Source organism: Macadamia integrifolia, chromosome 4 (genome assembly GCF_013358625.1).
Source record: "Macadamia integrifolia cultivar HAES 741 chromosome 4, SCU_Mint_v3, whole genome shotgun sequence".
Lineage (NCBI taxonomy): Eukaryota > Viridiplantae > Streptophyta > Magnoliopsida > Proteales > Proteaceae > Macadamia > Macadamia integrifolia.
In genome coordinates this window covers 19140863-19162665 of record NC_056560.1, presented here as the reverse complement: position 1 = coordinate 19162665, position 21803 = coordinate 19140863, and the positions used below count along the sequence as shown (strand labels likewise).

The 21803-nt window shown below is 37.1% G+C and overlaps 2 protein-coding genes and 1 non-coding gene across 4 annotated transcripts in view; 1 reads left to right on the top strand and 2 right to left on the bottom strand.

Moving 5' to 3' along the window:
* LOC122076855 (rho GTPase-activating protein 7-like) overlaps positions 1 to 9909 on the top strand; it is a 42937-nt gene extending 33028 nt beyond the window's left edge. Inside the window, exons 16-25 of one of the 2 annotated variants that reach the window (XM_042642453.1) lie at positions 399 to 749; positions 1006 to 1055; positions 2967 to 3027; positions 3121 to 3204; positions 3335 to 3448; positions 3619 to 3704; positions 3890 to 3953; positions 4048 to 4263; positions 8908 to 9186; positions 9399 to 9909. In XM_042642453.1, the coding sequence (XP_042498387.1) occupies positions 399 to 749; positions 1006 to 1055; positions 2967 to 3027; positions 3121 to 3204; positions 3335 to 3448; positions 3619 to 3704; positions 3890 to 3953; positions 4048 to 4263; positions 8908 to 9186; positions 9399 to 9560 (1467 nt within the window). In that variant the 3' untranslated portion in view covers positions 9561 to 9909. Of the gene's footprint in view, positions 1 to 398; positions 750 to 1005; positions 1056 to 2966; positions 3028 to 3120; positions 3205 to 3334; positions 3449 to 3534; positions 3705 to 3889; positions 3954 to 4047; positions 4264 to 8907; positions 9187 to 9398 lie in introns of both variants that reach the window. The other variant, XM_042642452.1, reaches the window with a different exon arrangement.
* A 364-nt stretch (positions 9910 to 10273) lies between these two features.
* Positions 10274 to 10346, bottom strand: TRNAK-UUU. The gene has a single exon. It is a non-coding gene; the product is annotated as a tRNA-Lys (tRNA).
* A 3392-nt stretch (positions 10347 to 13738) lies between these two features.
* LOC122075642 (mitochondrial uncoupling protein 5-like) lies at positions 13739 to 15388 on the bottom strand. Its single transcript, XM_042640746.1, has one exon. The coding sequence runs from the start codon at positions 14963 to 14965 to the stop codon at positions 13997 to 13999; it is 969 nt and encodes a 322-aa protein (XP_042496680.1). The 5' UTR covers positions 14966 to 15388; the 3' UTR covers positions 13739 to 13996.
* Positions 15389 to 21803: the final 6415 nt, after the last annotated feature.

The window sequence follows — 21803 nt, the reverse complement described above, 5'->3', positions numbered from 1 at the left end:
AAAAAAAAAAAAAAGATGGTGGATAAGTCACCCTTTTGAAGCAATGTACGTGGCGCTAAGAATTCCAAGAATAATCTCCAAAAATAACAAACACAAAAGGCTAAGGAGGCTCTAGCCTCTTAATTCCAGTGTATGTTTGAAGTTAAAGCACTAAATTATCACAAAATGAGGTTCTCAATGTCCTGTGAATATTGAATTTATGCTTAAGGACAGACTTAACTGTCTCTTGGTATCTTTTTAACAGATCTTTGTATCATATGATTCATAGTTTGTGTGCGTTACAACTAACAACAGTGCATCTTTGTTTTTAATCCGTGTTCCATACATCCATAGGGTGTCTGCTGCATTTATATTGGTTTTATCTCACATCAAATTTATGGATCCTTTGAAGGGTGCAGGTTTCTGAAGGGTCTGACTCCGCTTACGAGTCTTATGCAGTCAGTGAAGATTCTGATGCCAATCAGGAGTCACCAAGTGAACATCAGAGTTCAGTGCGTCAGGATGCTGGTCTACAAAGCAATAACAATTTGAAGGTTGAAGAAAATATCAGTTCGGCAGTGTATGCTACTGAGTCTTGTGAATCTATGGGAGACGTCCCTGCCTCAACAGTGGGAGATATCCCTGCCTCGACAACTTCAGTGCACCAAAAAACTGGTTACAATCGGTCTTCATCGAGTTCAAAATCTACAAATAAACAGGATGGACCTGTGCCTTGTGCCAAACCTCGAACTGTTTGGGGGCGTACTGCTGTAAGTAGTCGTTTGTTTCCTATTGTTTATCATGTGTAATTACATTGTTGGCCTTTTATTCCTGGACCTTGATCGTCAGGTGGCCTCTTGTTTTAGTAGTGTGCCTGCAAGAGGTATTGGGATTACTTGTGGTTATACTCTGTGCAGATGGGTTATTCCGAATTATAGTGTTTCTTTTATGTCAGCATTTTACTTTTATCAATATAAATGGTCTACTAGTTGCTATTGGTAATCTGGGTTCCTCTGCATTCTCCAGGCAAAGAAAAACCTTTCCACAGAATCCATTGACTCTCCAGGTGAAGACGAGTAAGAGATACATCCATGACCTATCTGAAACAAAGGTTTATGTACATTTGTTTGAGAAATGTTTGTATGTTTTCTTGCATCTTGTACACATGTTTTTGATGTCATCGTTTCATATGTTTGATCTAAAAAAAAAATGTCATTGTATGCGATGTTGGTGATGCATTTTCAGTGTTCTTAGATTGATTATTCTTGGTATTGGCACTGATTTTTCAGCAGATTTAGCTGTGATTTATCAAATGAAAATAAACATAGGCAAATCCAGAAAACAGGTGAATGTGAATCTTAGTGTAAGATGGGAATGTATGCCTGATGTACTTAGTTACATTCTTTATGTGTTTGCCTCTTCTTGACATTCCTTGTCTTTGTTGGTGAGGGCCTGTATGTTGAATGGCAGGTCTTGGGTTCAAACCTGTATGTACCTTTGGAGATTGATGTCACTAAATACAGGATTTCCTCATTGGCAAACATTTTAACTCGGCTCATAATTTTACAAGTCACTAAAGAGTCAAGACTGAATAAATTAAGTAATAAGATGTTCAAAAAATTTAGTATCCTATGACTTTCTAATTTTGGAGCTGATATTTTACTTAAAAACTCCATTTTATACTCTATGGGAGTTAGTGGTAACTTGCGTTAAGTTTGCCAAAAGTAAGCCAGTTAGGTCGAGTCCTATTTGATCTTTTTCCTTTCTAAGCAAGCCATGATCTGGAGATGATACGGTTGGAGGAACTTAATCCCATGTCTTGGAAGTCTGAAAAGTTGGCCATTTTGGCGGAGGTTGTAGAATCTGTAATGAAAAACCACAAAACTTTCTGCATAGAATGGTATTGTAAACTAAATATTTTTTGTCATCAGCAGACGCTACCTCTTAAATGGCAGTTGAGTCATTTTCCTTGCAGATGGCAATATGTTAGTTTGTTTATCTGTGAAGTTTCTCATTCTCCTTCCTCTTCATTGAGATTAACTGTCACTGGATTGTTCAGAGATTTTTTTATAGTCCCAAGCAGTTCAAGATCCTAGGAAGCTCTCAAATACTTTACTGATCTCTCTCAAAATATTCTATCAATAGGTATTAACACCCTCCAAGTGCAAAATCTATACAAGTTGTACAAGTCAGTAGAGACATATAAAAAAGAAGAAGAAGAGAGAATAGCTTTAACAGTTGCATGGTATTTCCTGTATAGTTACATTGAGATGCACAGAAAACCTTTTAGTCCTTAGCAGGCTAGCAGCCACCCTGTGAAAGGGTTCCAGATGATTTTAGATTTCCATACTACTTCTTTCCCACCAATGCCCACAAGTTAGCTGGATGAAGGAGAAGACCAAAGTCTTCTTCTTTCATTTATTATTTTAATGCCTTCTTAGAAGTTTTATCATAGTCACGTGACCTTTTTATTTCATTACTTAGTCATGGTTCTATTGTGAAGTTGGCTGAGGGTTAGGTTCTATGCCTCATCTAACTTTTTTAGGTGGTTTCTGTCTTCTGTTGTGCTTCTTGTGCATGTATAGGTCTTTCCATGTCTCTTTTATTCAATCAAGTTTACTTTTATGAGGCATTGCAACTACCCCAAATTTATGAGCTCGATAATCACATTATATCTAGTGCATCTGCTCCGTATTGCATTCTTAATCTGGTGCCTTGGGTAGGATGATGTAGGATGATGTGGCACCTGTGAGAATAGGGAGTTCCACATATCATTTGAAAGTTTACTTTTTCCTTCTTTTTTTTTTTTGGGTGAAAAAACTTTGGATATATTTGAACACCCAGCACCATAGAATACACATTTTGTTCTAGGTTTTGTTTGTTGTAGTGTTAGAATGCATTTGATGCTTTACTTTTTCGTAATCATCACTTAACTTTTACCATGTTATTCCATTTTATCTGCACATCTGATTATTTTCCTTATGCAGGGCTGTAATTCTTAGGCTTGAGGTCGCTAAAAATGACTTACAAAATAGAATTGCAGAGGAGGTAGAGCTTTCTGTTTTTATTTTTTTGGTAAGCATCATTGGGTGAAATTGTATCGAAAACCCCAACTGAATTTTATGTATATTTTTATTCTAGGAAAAAGGGAATGTGATCCTGAAAGCAAGTCTGCAGAGACGAAAGAAGGCTTTGCATGACCGTCGTTTGGCTCTTGAGAGAGATGTATAATCCATAAAGATGCTTTTTCCTTTTTCAGTCTTTCCCTAGAACACAGACATAACCTAAACAGTCTTCCAGTCGTTGAAAGGATAGATTGAGTTGATTGTGACGTTAGGTGTAATCTTGACTATAGGTAGCAAGACTACAGGAACAGTTGCAGAGAGAGATGGATTTGAGAGAAGCTTTGGAAGCTGGGCTTGGTATCTCCCCTGGGCATTTACCTTTCTTGGCCACTATTGATTGCACGGTTAGTTCAATAAAGAAAATGGTAATATCGTAATATTGAATCAATTTGTGTATACACCAGACTTACAATTTGTAAATGTACTAAAGATAAAGGCAGATCTCGAGGAAATAGCTGTTGCAGAAGCAGATGTTATTAATTTGAATAAAAAAGTTGCTGATCTCCATGTGCAGCTTGACCAACAATGTCAGAAAAACCATGGGTCTGTAAAAGACTCACACAACCAGAAGCAACAAACACCAGATCGTCAAGCAGTGCTGTGAGTTTTCACTTTTGCTCATTTATCCACCTTATGTATAGACATCCTTTCTTGAACTGGGGTATGCCTCACATTATATGGCATAATATCTTAAAACAGGGTTGATATGTGATTTAAGTGGTTATTTTTCTTCGGTGGATTTCTGTACTGAGTAACTTGCTTCACTGAAAACTTGTCTGATACAGGAATGATAATCAACAGAAAGCTATTGAAACTGCAGAACCTGCACACCCTCATAAAAGGACAAAAGTGAGTACAGTATGTGTGTGCTCATTTGGAATGTGTATCTTTCCTTTCTCTGGGTTTTGACCTAGGGATGGATGCCTTCTTCTATTTTCCACAGAATACTAGTTTGGATGGAGCAGACAGTGTGAATATGAGGACGCAAGAATGTCAATCTTCATCAAGCAAGCAAGCACCTCACAAGAAGCTTCTTGATTCAATATATGACAACCTTACCAAATCTAAGGGGGTCCCTGCTACTTCATCTGCTGTGCTGCCAGTGGTAGTTGAGCATACTGCTTTGTCCAACTCCAAGAAGTCTGGCAAGAAGGATGAGGTAGTCCTTTTTTTTTTTTCTCTTATAAATTCATGTCTAACTAGTTTTTATTTGATTATGTTTGTTTCAGTAGAAGCTAAACCAACACTCCAAAATTTTATTAGCTTTAGGTATAACTATCATTCATTTACCTTTTAGATTTGTTGGCATTAACTCATTGTAAACAAATCACATCAAATCAAATTATCTTCAATAGGTGATAAAGTTTGAGGCGTGATAGGAAGCAATGCACATTCCAGATCACCAATTTTATACTTTAGCAGGTCATGCAAGTGCTACTGTGTCTGTGTCCCTGAAAATGAAGGAGAGATTCTTAAGATGGTCTCATAATGTGCAATTGAGCCTGTTAACAGCACCAGCTAGAAGTACAAAAGGAAGCATGACCAAACAGGGAACAGATGCTCGTACCGAGAAAGGATTTTCAGGCTTATGCATCAATGTAGAATTTTACCAAACAGAATTTTATCCTTGTTTTTTTTTTTTTTAATTCACTTAATAAACCTTTGTTATACGTGGGATAAAAGTAATAGAAGTGGTGTGGGCATAGCAATAGATAAAGCTTTAAAGAATGATGTGGTGGATGTTTCAAGATTCAAATATTGGATTATATCCATCAAGCTTGTGTTGGAGAAAGAGGTTGTCAATTTAATTAGGTCTTACGCACCTTAAGTAGGATTAGATGAAAGTAGGAAGTCACAATTTTGGGAACACATGGATGGATTAGTGCAAGGTTTTAGTCGAGGAAAAAAGTTTATATTAGAGGGTGATCTGAATGGACATGGTGGGAAAGATCATAGAGGCTATGAAGGTGTACATGGAGGATATGGTTTTGGAGAGAGAAATGAAGGGCGATCTCCATTTTAGATTTTCCTTCAGCTTATGATCTATCTATTGTAAATACTTTGAGAAGAGAGAGGGGCATTTAGTTACCTTCAAAAGTGGGCATCACAGGAGCTAAATAGATTTCTTCCTAACTAAAAGGTCCAATAGATTGCTATTTAAGAATTGTAAGGTTATACTTGGGAAGAGCTTAACCACACATCAAAGGTTAGTAGTCATGGAAATGTGCCTCATTATGCAGAATCCTAAGAAAGGTGAGCTTATTTTCCCTAAAATAAGGGTGGCGCTTATAAGGAGATACTTTGAAATCATTTACTGTTTAAGTGGTCAAACAGACAAACGGTACTTTGAGGAACACACTAATATGATGTGGAACGAGATGACTACTTGTATTAAAAAGATTGCTAAAATATCTCCTCATGTCCAAGGATTAAAGTATCGGTATTGGTCGCCGTATCAGTTGGCCAAAATTAAGATACGTATCGGAGATACACTAAGATACGCTAAAGATACACACATAAATGGATAGGAAACATTTTTTTAAACACTTTTGCATAAAGAATTTGTTAAAAAAAGCTATCGATAGCATGTATTATGCATAAACACTAAATTGAGGGTATCATACTAAGAATTCAAGGTTTGTAGTTGTCCCATAAATGTAAAATCCTTGCTCCCAACATTGATTTCCACTTTAGTTAGAGAGAAATATGGTTGACAGTAACTTTGGAACAAAAACCCTTCAAAAAATCGTGTTTTCTGAAAAATTACCCATCTTGGCCATTATGACCATAGCGCACTGTATCGGTACATACCGATACTCACCGATACATATCGATACTCACCGATATGTATCGATATATATCGATACTCATCGATACGTGCCGATATATACCGATACGTACCGATCGATACATACCGATACTCACCGATACGTACCAATACATACCAAAACATACATTTTACTTCAATTTTATATTTTTCATAGTCGTATCGAGGCATATCGTATCGTATCGATGTGTATTGATGGTGTATTGATGCATATCGGTATGTATTGTAGGATATATATCGATACGAAAGGATTTTAAAATTTTCATTTATAGTATCGGTGTGTATCATATCGGTCGACTAAATTTAAGATACCTATCGGAGGGTATCGTATCGGTATCGGAGATACTTAAAACCATGATCATGCCATGACCTGGAATTACATCCACTTGAAAAGTCCCCTCGTGCCATGACGTAAGATAATCTAATTCAAATGCCACATCCCTCGCCACAGCTTCACAGCTTGGCATGCTATCTCCAACTATCTCCCCACCCAGTCCTTCCTCATCTTCAGGCACATCCGGGTCCCCCCTCTTGTTGTCTCTACTGGAATGGCTTTGAAGATGTTGACCATCTATTCTTTTCCTACCCCTTCTCTATTTGGAAAATAGTTTCCAAATAATGTTGGCCCTCCAGTAGAAGAATCCTTCCTTTGTTTAGAGAATGGATCTAGATTGACATGAATTTTGGAGGTCATTTTATTTGCGACACAATTGGGAAGCTAGCATTTAGTGCCACAATTAGTTATATTTGGATGGAGCGCAATCTCCATAGATGGACTTCCAACTCCATCTATTTTGATGTCAACTCCAAGATCAATTGGCTTTGTCATATCCTGATCGCGATTCCCCTAGGAACAGGTGTACTGTCTCCTCTTGGGGCCTTTCTCCATCTATCGTCTCCCCCTCTTGATGTATCCCTTCTCTTAGTTGGGCCTTTTGCCCCCTTGTTGTGTTGCCTCTCCTGAGGTCTAGACCTTTTGGCTCCCTCCTCTCCTTTGTATATTCTCTCTTCTTGTTTATGAAATTATTTCTTCACAAAAAAAAAAAAAAAAAGGTTGCTAAATATGTGCTAGGCGAATCGAAACTGTCATTCCCTAGGGAGATTTGGTGGTAGTATGATGAGGTTCAAGAAACCATTAAGACTATGAAAGCTCTTGTCTTCCCTTCTCTATATGGATTCCCTATGGACCGCCTGGTCCCAAATGCCTCCTGGGTGTGGCGCAAAATCCTCTAAGCTAGGCCAATCACCTTGGTTGCCATCCACTCCTGTCTTTGGGATGGTACTTCAACCTCCCTTTGGATCGATAATTTGCACTCTTAGGGTGTTCTCCTCTTGAAAGAGGGGCTAAGATCTACTTACTCTTCTGGTCTTGCCAATGACACTATTGTTTCTTCAATCATCTCCAGTGGCTCTTAGTCTCCCCCCTTGCTAATTCCCCCCCTCTCCACCATTGGTCCTCTCTTCCTCCTTTGTTTGGCACCTAGTTAGATACAATGGCCCCACTACTCCTTGGCACAAGGTTTTCTAGTTCAAATTTCACATCCCCCATCATAGCTTCATTGTCTTAAGAGCCCTCTGTAACTGCCTCTCTACCTCGTCCTTTCTCATTTACCCCACATCCCTATCCCTCTATCTTGTTGCCTTTATTGGAATAGTTCAGAGGACATTGACCACCTGTTTTTTGAGTGCCCTTTCACTTCCACCATCTGGAAGCATGTCCTCACAAAATGCTGGCTAGCCAGGAGAGGGCCCCTCTCCCTTATGAGAGAATGGATTTGGATAGACATGACTTTTTCTGACAGCTCAATCTTCGACATTGTTGGGAAGCTCACCTTAAGGGCAACCATCAACCAAATTTGGGCAGAGAGCAACTTTCATAGATAGATTTCCAACTCTAGATCCTTTGATAATATTTGGAATGCCAGTTAATTTGATGTCTTCTCCAAACTTGCTTTGATCCCTACCCGTTCTATTGAGTATTCCCCAAGGAACATGCTTATTATTGTCTCCTTAAGATTGCCTTTGTATCTTTTTCTTCCCCCTCCCCCTCCCTTAGGATTGTATCCTTTGCTCTTTTGTTGATTCCCCTTTGGGACCTTGAATATCCTCCCCCCCTTCTTCGCTCTTTGGTATTGAATTATTTATTCACCAAAAAAAGAAAAAGACTAAGAAAGCTAGTTTTAAACATGGAAACAGACTAATAATAAAGAGGATCAACAAAGGTATAAATTTTCCAGAAATGAAACGAAGAATGTGGAAAAGAAAAGGCGAACAAATATGAAGTTCTTTATAATAATTTGAGAAAGGAAGGGGAAAATGCTCTCTATAAGATAGCTAAACTGAGGGAAATGAAGAATAGAGATCTCGATTATGTCAGATGTATTAAAAGTGAAGATGGTAAAGTACTAACAAGGGATGAGGACATTAAGGAGAGATGGAAAGCTTATTTATGTAGCCTACTAAATGAAGACACTTCGAGTAATAGTGTCTTAAAAGAATGCATTATCCATCAAGACACCACATGCCGTAGATATATACGAAAAATCATGGCGTTTGAAGTAAAAGTAGCTTTAAGGAGGATGAAAGTAGGCAAGATACAAGGGCCAAATGAAGTCCCAATAGAAGTGTCGAAGATCTTAAGAATCTATCTTGGCTAACCAAGCCGTCCAATAAAATTATGAGCGCAAGGAAAATGCTAGATGAACATGCCTCGACACTTATGCCTTGTGATGTTCCCTGGTTGAACACCTTGTGTCATGCAAGATATTATTATTACAGTATATTGTGCTACACATTTATCTACCTCTATGGGAAGATTCTGAAATATGAAAATATCTAAATGCATCCCAAATTCAAACACTGGTGGTGTAGCTAATTATTCATGTCAAACATTTCTGCCTAATTTGTTATATTACATGCGCTGTGCATTTTTATATGATTCTCTTTTTTCTTTTTTTTCTTTTCAATGTGCAACAGAATACTAAAGTGGCTCTGGCGGACTATGAGAATTTTTTGGCACAAGAGCCACCATCTTTATCAAACAAGCAACCACCCAAGAAGCAGCATCTAGGTTCTAATAGACAAAGCAATACTAGATCTGATCCACCATCTTTATCAACTAAGCAACCGTCTCAGAAGCAGCAGCTAGATTCAACTAGTCATAACAGCACTAAATCTGCTGGAATATCTGCCGCTTCATCTGCAGTGGAGCCTATTGCTTCGTCTAACTCTAAGACATCTGGTTCAAAGGTTGAGGTAGGCCATCACTGCAGTAGAATGCTTGTTTAGAAAACCATCTGTCTTTGTTTTGTACTTCGGACGATGAACCCAGGAGTTAAATATCCTTCACTGCTCTAGGCTCTTTGCCATGTATTTCTATTTACCTTGAGATAAGCCAAAACTGTAGTCCAAATATCTTTAATTATCAGAACGCAAAAAAGAATGTTGATTGCACCTGTCTCCAACAGGGAACTGTCTCCACATCTTCTGCACTGACAAAATTGACAACCCGACTCAACTTCTTGAAAGAACGGCGCAACCAGATCGTCAATGAGCTTCAAAACCTAGACAAGGGTCGTGGATCTGAGGGTCAATCAGTCAGTGCTCCTCCGAGGATGAATTCCAGATAATGCAAACACACATGGTGGACCAAAAAATTGTGATCTTTCTGTATATTCTTCCAGCCTCTGCAACTCTATCCCTCATGCCCTATGTAAATGAATCTGCCTATGTCTTGATAGATTTTACTATTTGTTTAGCAAGGACAAGTGTATGAGTAGGATCACCTATTTCTACTTTGGGGCTTGGCTAGGAACTTTATAAGGTTGCTTCTCATCAAGGGTGCCTGAGGTCGAGAGCAGAACATATAATGATCATCTTTGTCAATGGAGCAAATTGAATTATTCATTTCTCATGTTCTTGACTCCCAAAAAGTGTATGGGAAAGCTCAAATATAAAATTCTAAGCATTTATGGTGAACACGCTTGAGTAAATTGATTGGTGTTGAGATGCATTTCATATTGATATTGACACTTTTAAACTGCATTGTACTTGTATTCATCAAAAAAAAGTTCAATATTACCGTGTCAATTGGTTTAACTCCCAAAAGCAAATTTAAAACACCTTAAAGCATCCTTGTAGGTTACTGATGCAGTACAATTAGTTCTGTGAATGAGAACTGACTGGTTAGCTCATTGTCCTTAAGTCATTTTGTCCCACAAATGCTGCTCATCTGAAAAATGACATGGGAGCAAAGAGACGGTATGAATATTTTGGGTTTTGAAAAACAAAATTTATAACTTTTTTTGGGCCAAAAATTTGATAGCTTGGCAGGGCGGACTTACGCCGTCTGTGGGACTCGAACCCACGACCACATGGTTAAAAGCCATGCGCTCTACCAGCTGAGCTAAGACGGCAATTATATTTGATTGTTATCAAAATTAACTATTTTTTCCCAATTTATTTAGTGCTCAAAAGTAATTTCATGTAAAATTACTCACAAAGTACCAAGAAAATAGTGAGATAATAATAATTATAGTGCTTATTCGAGTAAGCTTCTAAGAATCCAGCTTTTGGGTTTCAAAAACATATAACCAACTAAATTATAGCATTTGTAATCTTTACTTTGCCACATAAGAGCTAGGGGTTGATGTACTGGTAAGGTATAAGGGTAAAATAGTCCCACATAATTAAAAAAAAAAGAAAGAGTAATCTGTCCAATCTAGTCCAATTAGTAATTTAAAAAATAGGGACCGATCTTGAGTTTTAAAACTTTACTCTCATTCATCCAAACTACACATGTGGCGTGCCCTTTTAAACTTATTTGACAAACTGTTTAGGACAAAGTTTTTCCTTGACTGTGTAGTGAGGTTCACTGTGCAATCCAAGGGTTGGAGATCCTGTGCCTCCCTCATCCCCTTTCCCATGCCTTGAATGGTTGTAATGATACACGAATTCTCATTCACCATGACCTTAGAAAACCTTGAGAAAGCTGCCTTTCTAGAAATTCCAAAATAAAATTTCTGGTGTGCAAACCAGATATGCCCTAAGATGCCACTGCAATCAGTTATTAAAACATGCCTAAAAAATTCCAACACTAATCATGGTACCACATGGCAGCCATTAGGACCGTAGATAAACTCATCTACTGAATGAACTATGCCAAGGAATTAGGAATCCTTTCCATCAGTAAATTGATTGAAGATAGAGTAAGCTTTATGTAGTATCTAGACATGCCAATTTGATAAGGGATATACCCTAATTAGTGGTTAGTTTTTGATAAAATCCTAGTTGAAAATTATTCCTACATTAATAATCTTTTGGTGCGGATCCATGGAGAGGCTATGAACTATATGGTTTCTCTTTTAAATTAATTTGTTTTGACCTAGTTATTGACCTTGTGGCTTACTTTTATTTCCTCTAGAAAGGGATTGAAGAGTATCATATGCTTACTATCTCAAAAGAAAAACCTGGGAAACAGAGAAATTTTAATTTGAAGATAAATAACCCAAAAAGTAGAGGAACTGTCTTTTTGAGAATTAAATTCTTTTTTTTTTTGGCAACAGAGAATTAAATTCTCACTCTACTAAGAACAAGGAACTATAAGAAAAATGTTTCAAAAATAGACAAACTATATATCAAATGAATAAAACAGAAGAACAAAAACCCTGAAAGAGGGCAGGGGAGGGGGAGATGCATAGGGCAGGCTGGGGGATTGTTAACAAGGTTTTAAAACTTTGGATCAGTCTTAACTGATATCGATCTGAATTGGATGGATTTATTCATATTTAAAAGAAAAACAAAAAATTGATATTTTGGACTTTTTACTTTTATACTTTGCATGTATCAGTATCAGATTGGATGGATTTATCCTTATTTTAGAGGGGAAAAAAATAGTGCTTTGGACCAATTTACCATTATGACTTACTATGGTTTAGTATGAGATCGGTTAGAATCTAGGATTGGATTTTGAAAATTATGGTTGCGAGAGATCACCTAGGCACAAAGTGCAGTGACATGATGCCCCCACCCTTGTAAAACCCCAAATAGCCACCACTGTTGATTCCCATTGCGCCCCCTAATTGGCCCATGCAGGCGCAACGATCAAGGAACAATCTTTTCCACTTAGAAATATTTTAGACATATGAGAGAAAATAGATTTATTCCAAAGGGTGAAGAGAGATGATAACACATGTTGGGCACGCTGCAAATTTTTCTCTTTAAAGTAATCATAGAACAAAAATAAGAGCAGGGAAAAGAATGTGTCGTTCCTTCTCCATGTTCCTTCTTTCTCTCCATGTTAAATATAGTATTTTTCCCTCACTAAATATATATTATTATGCTACCCACTATTAACTTTACGTGTAAGATACCAACATTCGCAAGCAACGTGTAAAAATTGGACTAAGTTTTTTATTTTCACGAAAACATAACCCCTTGATTAACATGAAAAAATGTATATTTTTGATACTGCAATAAGAGAAGTAAAGGGGCAATCAATCATTTTGGTCTTGATCTGGATTGAGTCAATTTCGGTGTGGGAATGCTAAAATTGGAACAAATCAGTGAGGAAATTGGTTTAGTATCAATTTCAGTCCAATTTTGGGTTCGATTTGCCATAAAAATATTTAAAAAAAAAAAAAAAAAAAGCTTCAAACTGATTTCAGTTTTTTGTCATTGGTTTGGTTTTTATCCAGATTGAACTGATTTCTATTTGGGTTTGTTCAAATTTCAATGTGGTTCAATCGAAATCCAAATTATTTTGGTTCAATCCGATCAGTTTTACTGGTTCAGGGTAAGTTTTGACACCAACCCTTAAAAAAAAAAAAAAAACCCCATAACGTTTTACCACTATCTCAAAATACACTTCCAATACCCCGTGTGTATCTCAAGCTCCGGTGTGAATGGCTACAGGCAGGAAAGCTCGGTCTAAAGACTAAAAAACTTAAAACTCTACTTGGGAACATACAATTATTGTTCCCTGCTTCTTGTGGCAACCACTGTGGGTTGCATCACGCCATTAGAGGGCTAGGACCCACTTAAAAACTCTTATCAAAGAACGTGTGGGTTAGAGCTCAGTTCCCTTCCAAGGTAACTAATAACATTGGACCAGAACACAAAAATTAGTTAAGAATTGTATGCAATTACGGATGGGACTGGTTCACTGACTTTTGGGACTTCTTGGGGGAGGAGTAGGTCGTAGCAATGAACGTGTGATCTTGTGATCACAGCTCAGTTCCCTTTCCCGTTGAAAATTAAATTTGGCACACGCTTGGCGCCACCATGATGATGTTGTGATGGCACCATTCCAGAATACATGACGTGCCTTTGACGCACCACCTACGCGGCCCTCTCAAGTCTCAACAGAAGATTCAATGCACGTTTAGATCCAGCAGCAATGAACCCATCCCCAGAAGTCAGTGCCACGTTCCTCGCACTCATCAGTGACGGGGGCACAGCTATTGCCCTTCCCGGTCCATCCTCATGCTGTGACGGCCACACCAGGTATCCCTACTTCACAACCTCATCGCCCACCACCTGTTTGATTTATTTCCCAACCCCATAGAACTCGCCGCATTTCATGCCCATCCAGCTCGCAACACTCCAATATTATAAAGGGTAGATCCTTAGAGTTGGGGATAAATGATGATGGACCCCATGCGCAATTTCGCTGAGGAACAGCAAATCCCACAAATCCACGTGCCCGCCACACTCTTTTGCTTGATTAAAATTAGGGTTTAAAATGCAAGCAAACATCAATTTTAATTTTCTTAACCTAGCCTCCATTCTCCAACATAGCAAGCTTGGATACTCTTTAAACAGAAACTACTACATTCATTCATATCTCAATACCGTAAACCAATTCAAAAAAATATTAGAGGAAATGAAAGATGAAAGGCATACTAATTATAAATGCTGTAGTTTCCACTTCCTAGTTCCTGATTCCCACACTTCAGGGATCTTAAAAAACGTTAAAACCCCCAAAAGAAATTTGAATCATTATTACTAATTTTCCATTGTCATCTCAATGTGAAATGATTCTTCGTCATCATCTATCTGAGAGAACTCAGAAATCCTTGAGCAGCTTCCGAACCTGCTCAAGCGTCACGAACAGAACCACAGTAAACGGGCCCTGCCTCGATATTGTGGGAATAAAGCCCTTGTATAGAGCCATTGGACCTTCAGCCTTCACTGTCTTCAAAGCACAATCCATCGCCCCAGAGTAAGGCGGCTCCGCCCCTGCTTCCACCTTCATATTCATCACCCTTGTCTTAATCACATCCACAGGATTCGATGCCACCGAAGCCACAAACCCAGCAACAAAGCTAGCAGTCACGTGGGTTCCAAGCCCATCCTTCATTATACCATTCCCAAGTATCATCTCCTTCACCTGATCATACGTCGCAAGCTGTGATGCCGTCACGATCATGGCCCTGTTCACCGTCAACGACGATCCTCTCCACAGGCTCGTGATCCCTTCCTGCTTCGTCATCTGTTGGATGGCGTCCACGACACTCTTGTAGTTCCTGCGCTGCGCCACCGGGAGACGCCCGTCGGCTTGCATGCGCACCATGGCTACGTCTGCTGGGTTGCCGACAGCGGCGCCGATTCCTCCGGCGATGAGGCCCGCTGCTATCTTGCGTACGAGCGGCATTTTGCCCGAGTTGGGGTCCGTCCATTTTTGCTTGAGGATGTCGTAGAGGCCCATGCGGGTGGTGGAGTAGAGTGTTTGCCGGAGGACCGTGGCGGAGACGCCAGAGAAGAGAGCGGCGACTCCTTCGGTCTGAAAGATTTTGACGCCGACGGTTACGGGTCCCATTCTTGGCGGTGGTGGTGGAGGAGCGTGGATGGCGCCGGCGGTGGCTGAGGAGGCGTTGAAGGCGTAAGCTGGGCGGAGAGTCTGAATGGTTGCCGGATTGGGGACATTGGACTCACCCTGTAGCTGCATGCGGACCTTGATGAGGTCGAGTGGGTGGGTGGAACACCCTGCAATGATCGAGGCTATGCCTCCTTCGACGAACCCTTTAGCACCCATCTTACAATCTGAATGATCTGGTTTAGATTTGATTCAATTAATCAATTGGGTTTTCAAGAACAGGGCTGGTAGATTCTTGTGGTTTATGAGAGACCCTTTTCCTGGAATCAGCCGAATTGATGAACCTCGAAAGGGAAAAGGGGAGGAGGATCTAAGAATCAGAAGATGAACCACAACAATAAGCCCAGTTAGAATTAGGGTTCATCTCACTGGAAACCAGGAGATGTGAATGGAGGCCAAAGGCTATAGAAGAAGAATGAGGAACGTTAGTTCTCTGAGACATATGCTATGGTAGAGAGATTGGATTTAGATCCGTTGAGTGATGTTTTGGATTTCCGAAGACACAGGCGGGTGAGTATTTATATATAGATAGATGCCAAAGAACTCGGACAAGGAACCAGGCAGGAAGATCAGCAAAATTAGGTTTCCCTTATTATAACGCGTTTTGTGACTTTGTGGTGCCCACTTCTGACTCAACCCTCCCGAGTTCGACCCTCCCCTCTTCTCTAGAAAAGCTTCTGAACTTGGATTCTCATTCTCTCTCTCTCTCCTCTCTCTGGATTCTATAAGTAGTGTTACCGGTTCTCCTTGGTTGCCTTTTTTTTAAGGCTTGGCCTGAATTTGACGCCAAAGATGACCACCACCTGTTTGACAAAAAGCTCCTTAATCCCTTTTTTTTGTGATAAGTATGTGATTTTTGTTACAGAGTTGACCGCTGAGAGAATCAGAAGCTTAGATCTGTGGTTGAGTTAACAGGTGAGATCACCAAACTACCCCTCAATGCCTACTTATTGGGATTGAACTACTTCGAGGACATGGGGTGTCATCTGGTTGTCAATGACTTGATTATGAGATGCTTATTACCACTCAATAACACCTACACTGGTTCATCCTAAATTTTACCAAGCCCGGACAAATCTCTACCAAAAATTTTTTACATTTTAATTACCATGAAATTTAATTTAATTTTTTTCAGTGTAACAATTTAATATTTTTAATGTTATATATATTCTACATATATCATTCTCATATTAGGGGTAAATTTTGTAGCTTTTATTTAACAATAGAAGGTGAGCCACTAATTTTCAGTTTCGGGATTGGTTTGATCAAAATCGACAGAGGCCAATCCTAATTCTGGTAGATCCTGACCCTTGTATAGAACTAGGGTTAAGGTTTATTGGGTCCGATTCTTCACTAATCTTAACTGATTCTAATCCATATCAGATTGGAATTAATCAATTGGGACCAATTCGAAGCCTAATAGCATATTTTAAACCTTGTTTAACTTCCTTACAGTCAATTGTTAACAATTTTAAAGCAACAAATAGTGAAAGAAAAAAAATTATAATGAAATAATACTGTTGAACAATTCATCAAAAAATCCTAAAATCAAGTATTTCAATTTTTCTTCTTCTAAATTACTTGTTGGAAGTAGGAATGTAATGAAGCATAAGCATCCCGTATCCAAATTCATATCCAATATTTCATACAATTACGTGAACTCAAATCACCAATGATTTAAGTATCTAAGTTTGAATCTCATAGTATCTAATTAGTTTTACAGAATATAGAATATCTAATACATATTGAGCACGAATTATTGTCTGAATCTATAATCTAAGGAAATATATCAACATCCAAATTTCTATTTGATATCTAATTATTTATCAAAAATATTTGACAGAAATTGATGTGAATCCAAATGGGTTCTATATTTTCAACTGTCCATTTAAAAATTCTCTATTTTTTTTTCCGGTAAAATTGCAAGTTCTCTAGTTGGAAGCTATGCTTGTGCAATATATCACTCATAATTTTTGACCTAGTTTTCCTTAAGCCATGGTTCTTTCAATTACGGCTCTAATTATGGGTAGATAAGTTACATGGAATAATGAAGGGCATTTTAGACTTTCAACATATAAAGGGGAGTAATGATAATCTTAGATTCGTTATGTAAACCCTTCACCATGGATGAAGAAAAACTATGTCTAAAAATTTATTCACAAGAAACTCAAAATATTGACTAACCTACGTGGTGAACTCTTTTAGAGGTACTTGCCTGTTGATCCTATTGAAACTAGAAAACTAGTGACCTTCTTATTAATTAATTTATTTACTCTTTTTTTTTAATTACCTTATCACTTCCTTTTCAGTACAACAAAAGATTTGATGAATGTTAATCATTTTTTGGTATAATGAATGATAACCACATCCTTGATTTTCAATATAAACGAACAAAATACCATCAAACAAGGGCCTATTAATGTTACAAATATAGAAGACCAATTGAAATGGAGACAGACTAAGATGGATGTCTTTTCTACAAAATGTTCTTACTTTATCTTCTTCAATAATTTATTCAATTGGGCAAGCTTAGGATATTCCACCCCCTCACTTAAACTCAGCCTAAACCTTCTACAGAACTGAGTTCAAGTGGAAGGTGATGGTTGTTCGAGTGGGACCTCGGATTGCATGTTATGGATCTTGGTATAGAATCCCCATTTTAATTTATTTTAATTTTTTATTATTTCTTTTAAAGTCTCTCAACTACACTTTAAAAATAAAAAAGAATTGAGTTAAATTATCTAATTATTTTGTTGAATTGATTTTTTTATTTATAAAGTAACCATGTATAGTTCTTTGGCAACATGAGGAGAAATTTAAGATTATAAGGTTAAAAAAAGACCATGTATGTTGAATAACTTTCCATAAAAGAAGAAGAAAAAAAAAAGTGTTTCACACATTCAAGAAGTTGTGCAAGCTTCAAAATTTGTCAACTACCGTACCAAAAAAAAACCTAGAGCATGAGTTCCATTCAGATGGGACGTTCCTTGTGAATGAAGTACAAATTGTAGTGGTGGAGATTCATTATAGATCTGTTTGGTTGCAAGGAAAATTAAAAGAGAGAAAAATAAAATTTGTAAACTTAAAAATAGAAACGTTTATAATAATTAGGCCACATGATTTTTTTTTTTTTTTTTTTTTGAGAAAAGATAAAATTTACTAATGATAAGAGTATGCACAACCAATAGCTCATGAAGTGGTGATTGGTCAATCTGTCTCACACAGCAGTAGGCAAGGCTGCCCCGTCAGGGCATTTGTAACAAAGTTTATAGCCCATGAAATGTAAGTAAAAGAAACTAATTCAAAAGAAACCGAGAGCTAGTTAGATTATGTCACTAATTCTAAATCATTTCATATTAGTGTATTAATTTTCATTTAAATCCCCTAGATTTGAAGAATAAAATAAAAATTACACCTAACAAGTATCATTACTAAAATATGATAATTAAGAAATTAAAATAGTTTATAAAATTACATTGAGACAATTGTTTTGGTTTTTTAGACTTGACAATTTTTATTTCACTTCCTTTTAATTTCCCTTACAAACTAAATGGATCCTTCAGATAAGACCCAAATTAAATTCCATTAATTTGTGAACTACCCTCTACCGACCCGACAAACAAAATCGTTAATCTTACATATCACCACATTATAAAGACGTCAGCTATTTGTTGAAAAATAAATAGGATTGCATCCACATTAATAAATCAGTATAAGATCCCTTCACTTTGAGATTCAATTCACATTCAAGTTTGAAATAAGACAATCCATCAAGATCAACCATTGAAGAAGAGAGAGCAAAAAGTCTATTCATCAAGCATGCATTGAAAATTCTAGGTTTCAAAAATTAAAATTGGGTTTAGAATCAATCAGATTAGACTGTGTCAAGAAATTGGCTAAACTCATCCAATCTCAACTTAACTCAATCAGATTCGGTATATGGAGAATCAGGGCTAACTAAAGTCCACCCTAATAATAATAATTCCAAGTGGAATCGGCCAATTAAAACCATGATTGAAATGAATTTTGACAGGAGAAGGTGATGGGTTGATTGGTTGGTTCTTGAGTGGTCCAATGCTTAAAGGCTTTTTAAAGAAAAGATGTAGAATCTCCCCCGCCCATTCATTTGGGCCAAGCAGGCAAATATGCTTGACTTGACTGCTTCTGTTTTGGTCTTGGTCCGTCATTATTTATTTTTTAATTTTCATGGTCCTGAAAGGAAAAGGCGCCTTTGAGTGATAAAAGATGGGATCTTTTAAGATTGACCGTTGATGGTTTGTTAGTGTTAATTTTGTTCATGATTATTAGTAATTTAATTTAATTTCGCAAGAGAGCTGTTTCCAAGATTTGAATTTATGACCAACATATCACTGGTGCAACTTAACTATAGGGTCACAGCCTCACCTAAGGTGGTGAATTTCAAATAGAAATCGTTTACCGAAATTGAACCGAGCCATTTACATCGAAATCGTAAAGCCATTTAGTAAATGGTTAAAGTTTAAGACCAATTAATTAAATGGGTCCAATCAATTTTAACCGTTTAACCCGTTGGTTTCAAATCAAATTGACACTGTAAAAATTGAACTGTTTAAACCCTCAAAATTGATCCGATTAATCCGTATAACGATTAAATATTTGATTATTTTAACAAAACATTATGGTTTAATTTATGGAAGAATTAAAGACCATAGAGGTTGTCCAATAGTCTATTCAATAATTTACACTTATTATGTAGTTAAATCCTTGCTTCTTCAATACCTCAATTAATTTGATACAAGACTGAAGTGTTTATCAACAAAAGCAAATTTTAGTAAGCATGCAAATAAACTAGCAAACCGATTGTTAACTGTTTAAAAATTGTATAGAATAAACCATGATCGAAACCGTTTAAAACTATGAAACTGACACAGTTTAAAAACTGTGAAACCGAATCCGTTTATTAAACGATTGCGGTTTCATAAAATGCAACATTTTAGCAAATGGTGCGACTTTGATTTCAACCAAATATATTTGAACCAAACCGACCCACACCATTTACACCAAAACCGAACCAATTAACACCCTTAGAGCCTATTTGGCATCGTTTCTATTCCAGAAACGCCGTTTTGTGTCAAAAACAAAAATTTCAGTTTTTGTGTCAAAATGCAATTTTTAAACGAAAAAATGGTGTTTCAAAATTTCAGATTTTTATCGAGAACGATATATATTTTTTTTTTGTAAAATGGAACGAAACTGGGAAGACGAAACTCCAAAATGGAGTTCCGTCCAATCTCGTTTTTTCAGTTTTTTTTTTTTTTTTTTTTTTTTTTTTTTTGTTATAAAATAATCAGATTTAGTTAAAATAGATTAGTCTTACCTTAACTCAACTTAATTCGATCGTAAGAATCCTTTGAATAAAAATAATTAAAATGTTAATGATTGACCCATCATTCAGGCCAAGCAATATGCTTGACTCTTTTTTTTTTTTTTTTGTCAAGTTAGGCCCACCACTATGATATGGCAACGGGACCGCATGCTAGGGTGTTCAAATCCTTCCAACCGTCGGTTGGATACTTGGATGGCCCAGTGGCTGAAGATGATATGAAATCCCTAGGCACAGGGGAGGGATCAAGAAAAGGGCGGCCAAAACTTTGACAAGCAAAGACACGACCAAGTCACCAACATGCTTGACTTGGCTGCTTTTTGTTTTGGTTTTATCGATTATTTTTGGGATTGATCCACAATTATTTATGGGCGAGTGGTAACAGGGCGTACGTATTGCAATCTTATTTTCACTTTCTTTTAATATTAACTGTCCATTTAATATGAAATTAATCTAAATCATCTATTAGTTTTTTATATTGTAACTGATTCCTAGTTTTTAAGGTGGAGAGATGATGGACATGGTTACTTAACTTGTCTAATATTTTTTTTAAATAAATAAATAATAAAAATCCAATATAAGTGGACTCCTCCTTCGATTCTACTGGAAAATTTCAATTCTCACTCTCTCTCCTTTCTTCTTCTTCAATGCCATTCCTTCTTTCTACAACCGCCTTCATCATCGTCTCTCTCTCTTTCTCTCAAAATAAAATGAGGTAAGAAAAAAAATCAATATAACTATTTTCAAGCACTGAGCATATGAGAGACTTAGCTAGACATATCCAAATACCATGTTTACATATTAATCATCAGGGAAGGAATTTGGACAGTAAAGCTTGCATGTATGATAGAGGACAAATTTGAATTAATAAAATAAACAAAGCTGTTGAATATCTAGGATTTTATTATTACTTATTGGGTAGATATTATTAACCTATGAGAATTTACCATGGATGCAAATCTTTAGTGAGATTGGCAAACAAAACTTCAACTAGACTGGAGAGCACTGAAAAAGGAAGAAGAAAGAAGGATCAGCCTTGAAGAAGAAGCAAAGAGAGAGAGATGATCGAGATTTCTAAGCGGAATCAAAGGAGAAGTCCGGTTATATTGGGATTTATTATTATTATTTAATATTAATAATATTAAACAGAGTTGTAAACAGTTACAACTCTATTAGCAGGATTAACATATTTAACAGGTGTCAATCATATCACTTACGTGAATATTCACTGACTCCGAGCGTTCCGCATTCCTATTTTTTTGCACGTACCGCGACCATTTTGCCATTATTTATTATCTTAATTTAGTTTAATTTTCATTGTCCTCTTTATTTGGTAATAGCGTGTGTGCGGCGATCAAACCACTACAAGAAAAAAGGGTTTTTGGGACGGAAATTATCTGTCCCAAATACTAAAATAGTGTCGCTAATACATATTAGGGACAATATAAATTTCCGTCCCAAAACTGTCGTTACAACAGCCGTCCCATAATTTAAGAGACGGAAATTTTTTTCCGTCTCTAAGTGGTTAATTGCGACAAATTTTGAGGCGGAAACTAACCGTCGCAAATAGAAACTAAAGCGATGGAAAAACCCGTCACAAATATTATGTTGCCCAGGTAACTTAGCGACAATATA

Bases quoted from the DNA above. Each gene is read 5' to 3' on its own strand.
- LOC122075642 (XM_042640746.1), bottom strand. From the start codon at position 14,965: ATGGGTGCTAAAGGGTTCGTCGAAGGAGGCATAGCCTCGATCATTGCA.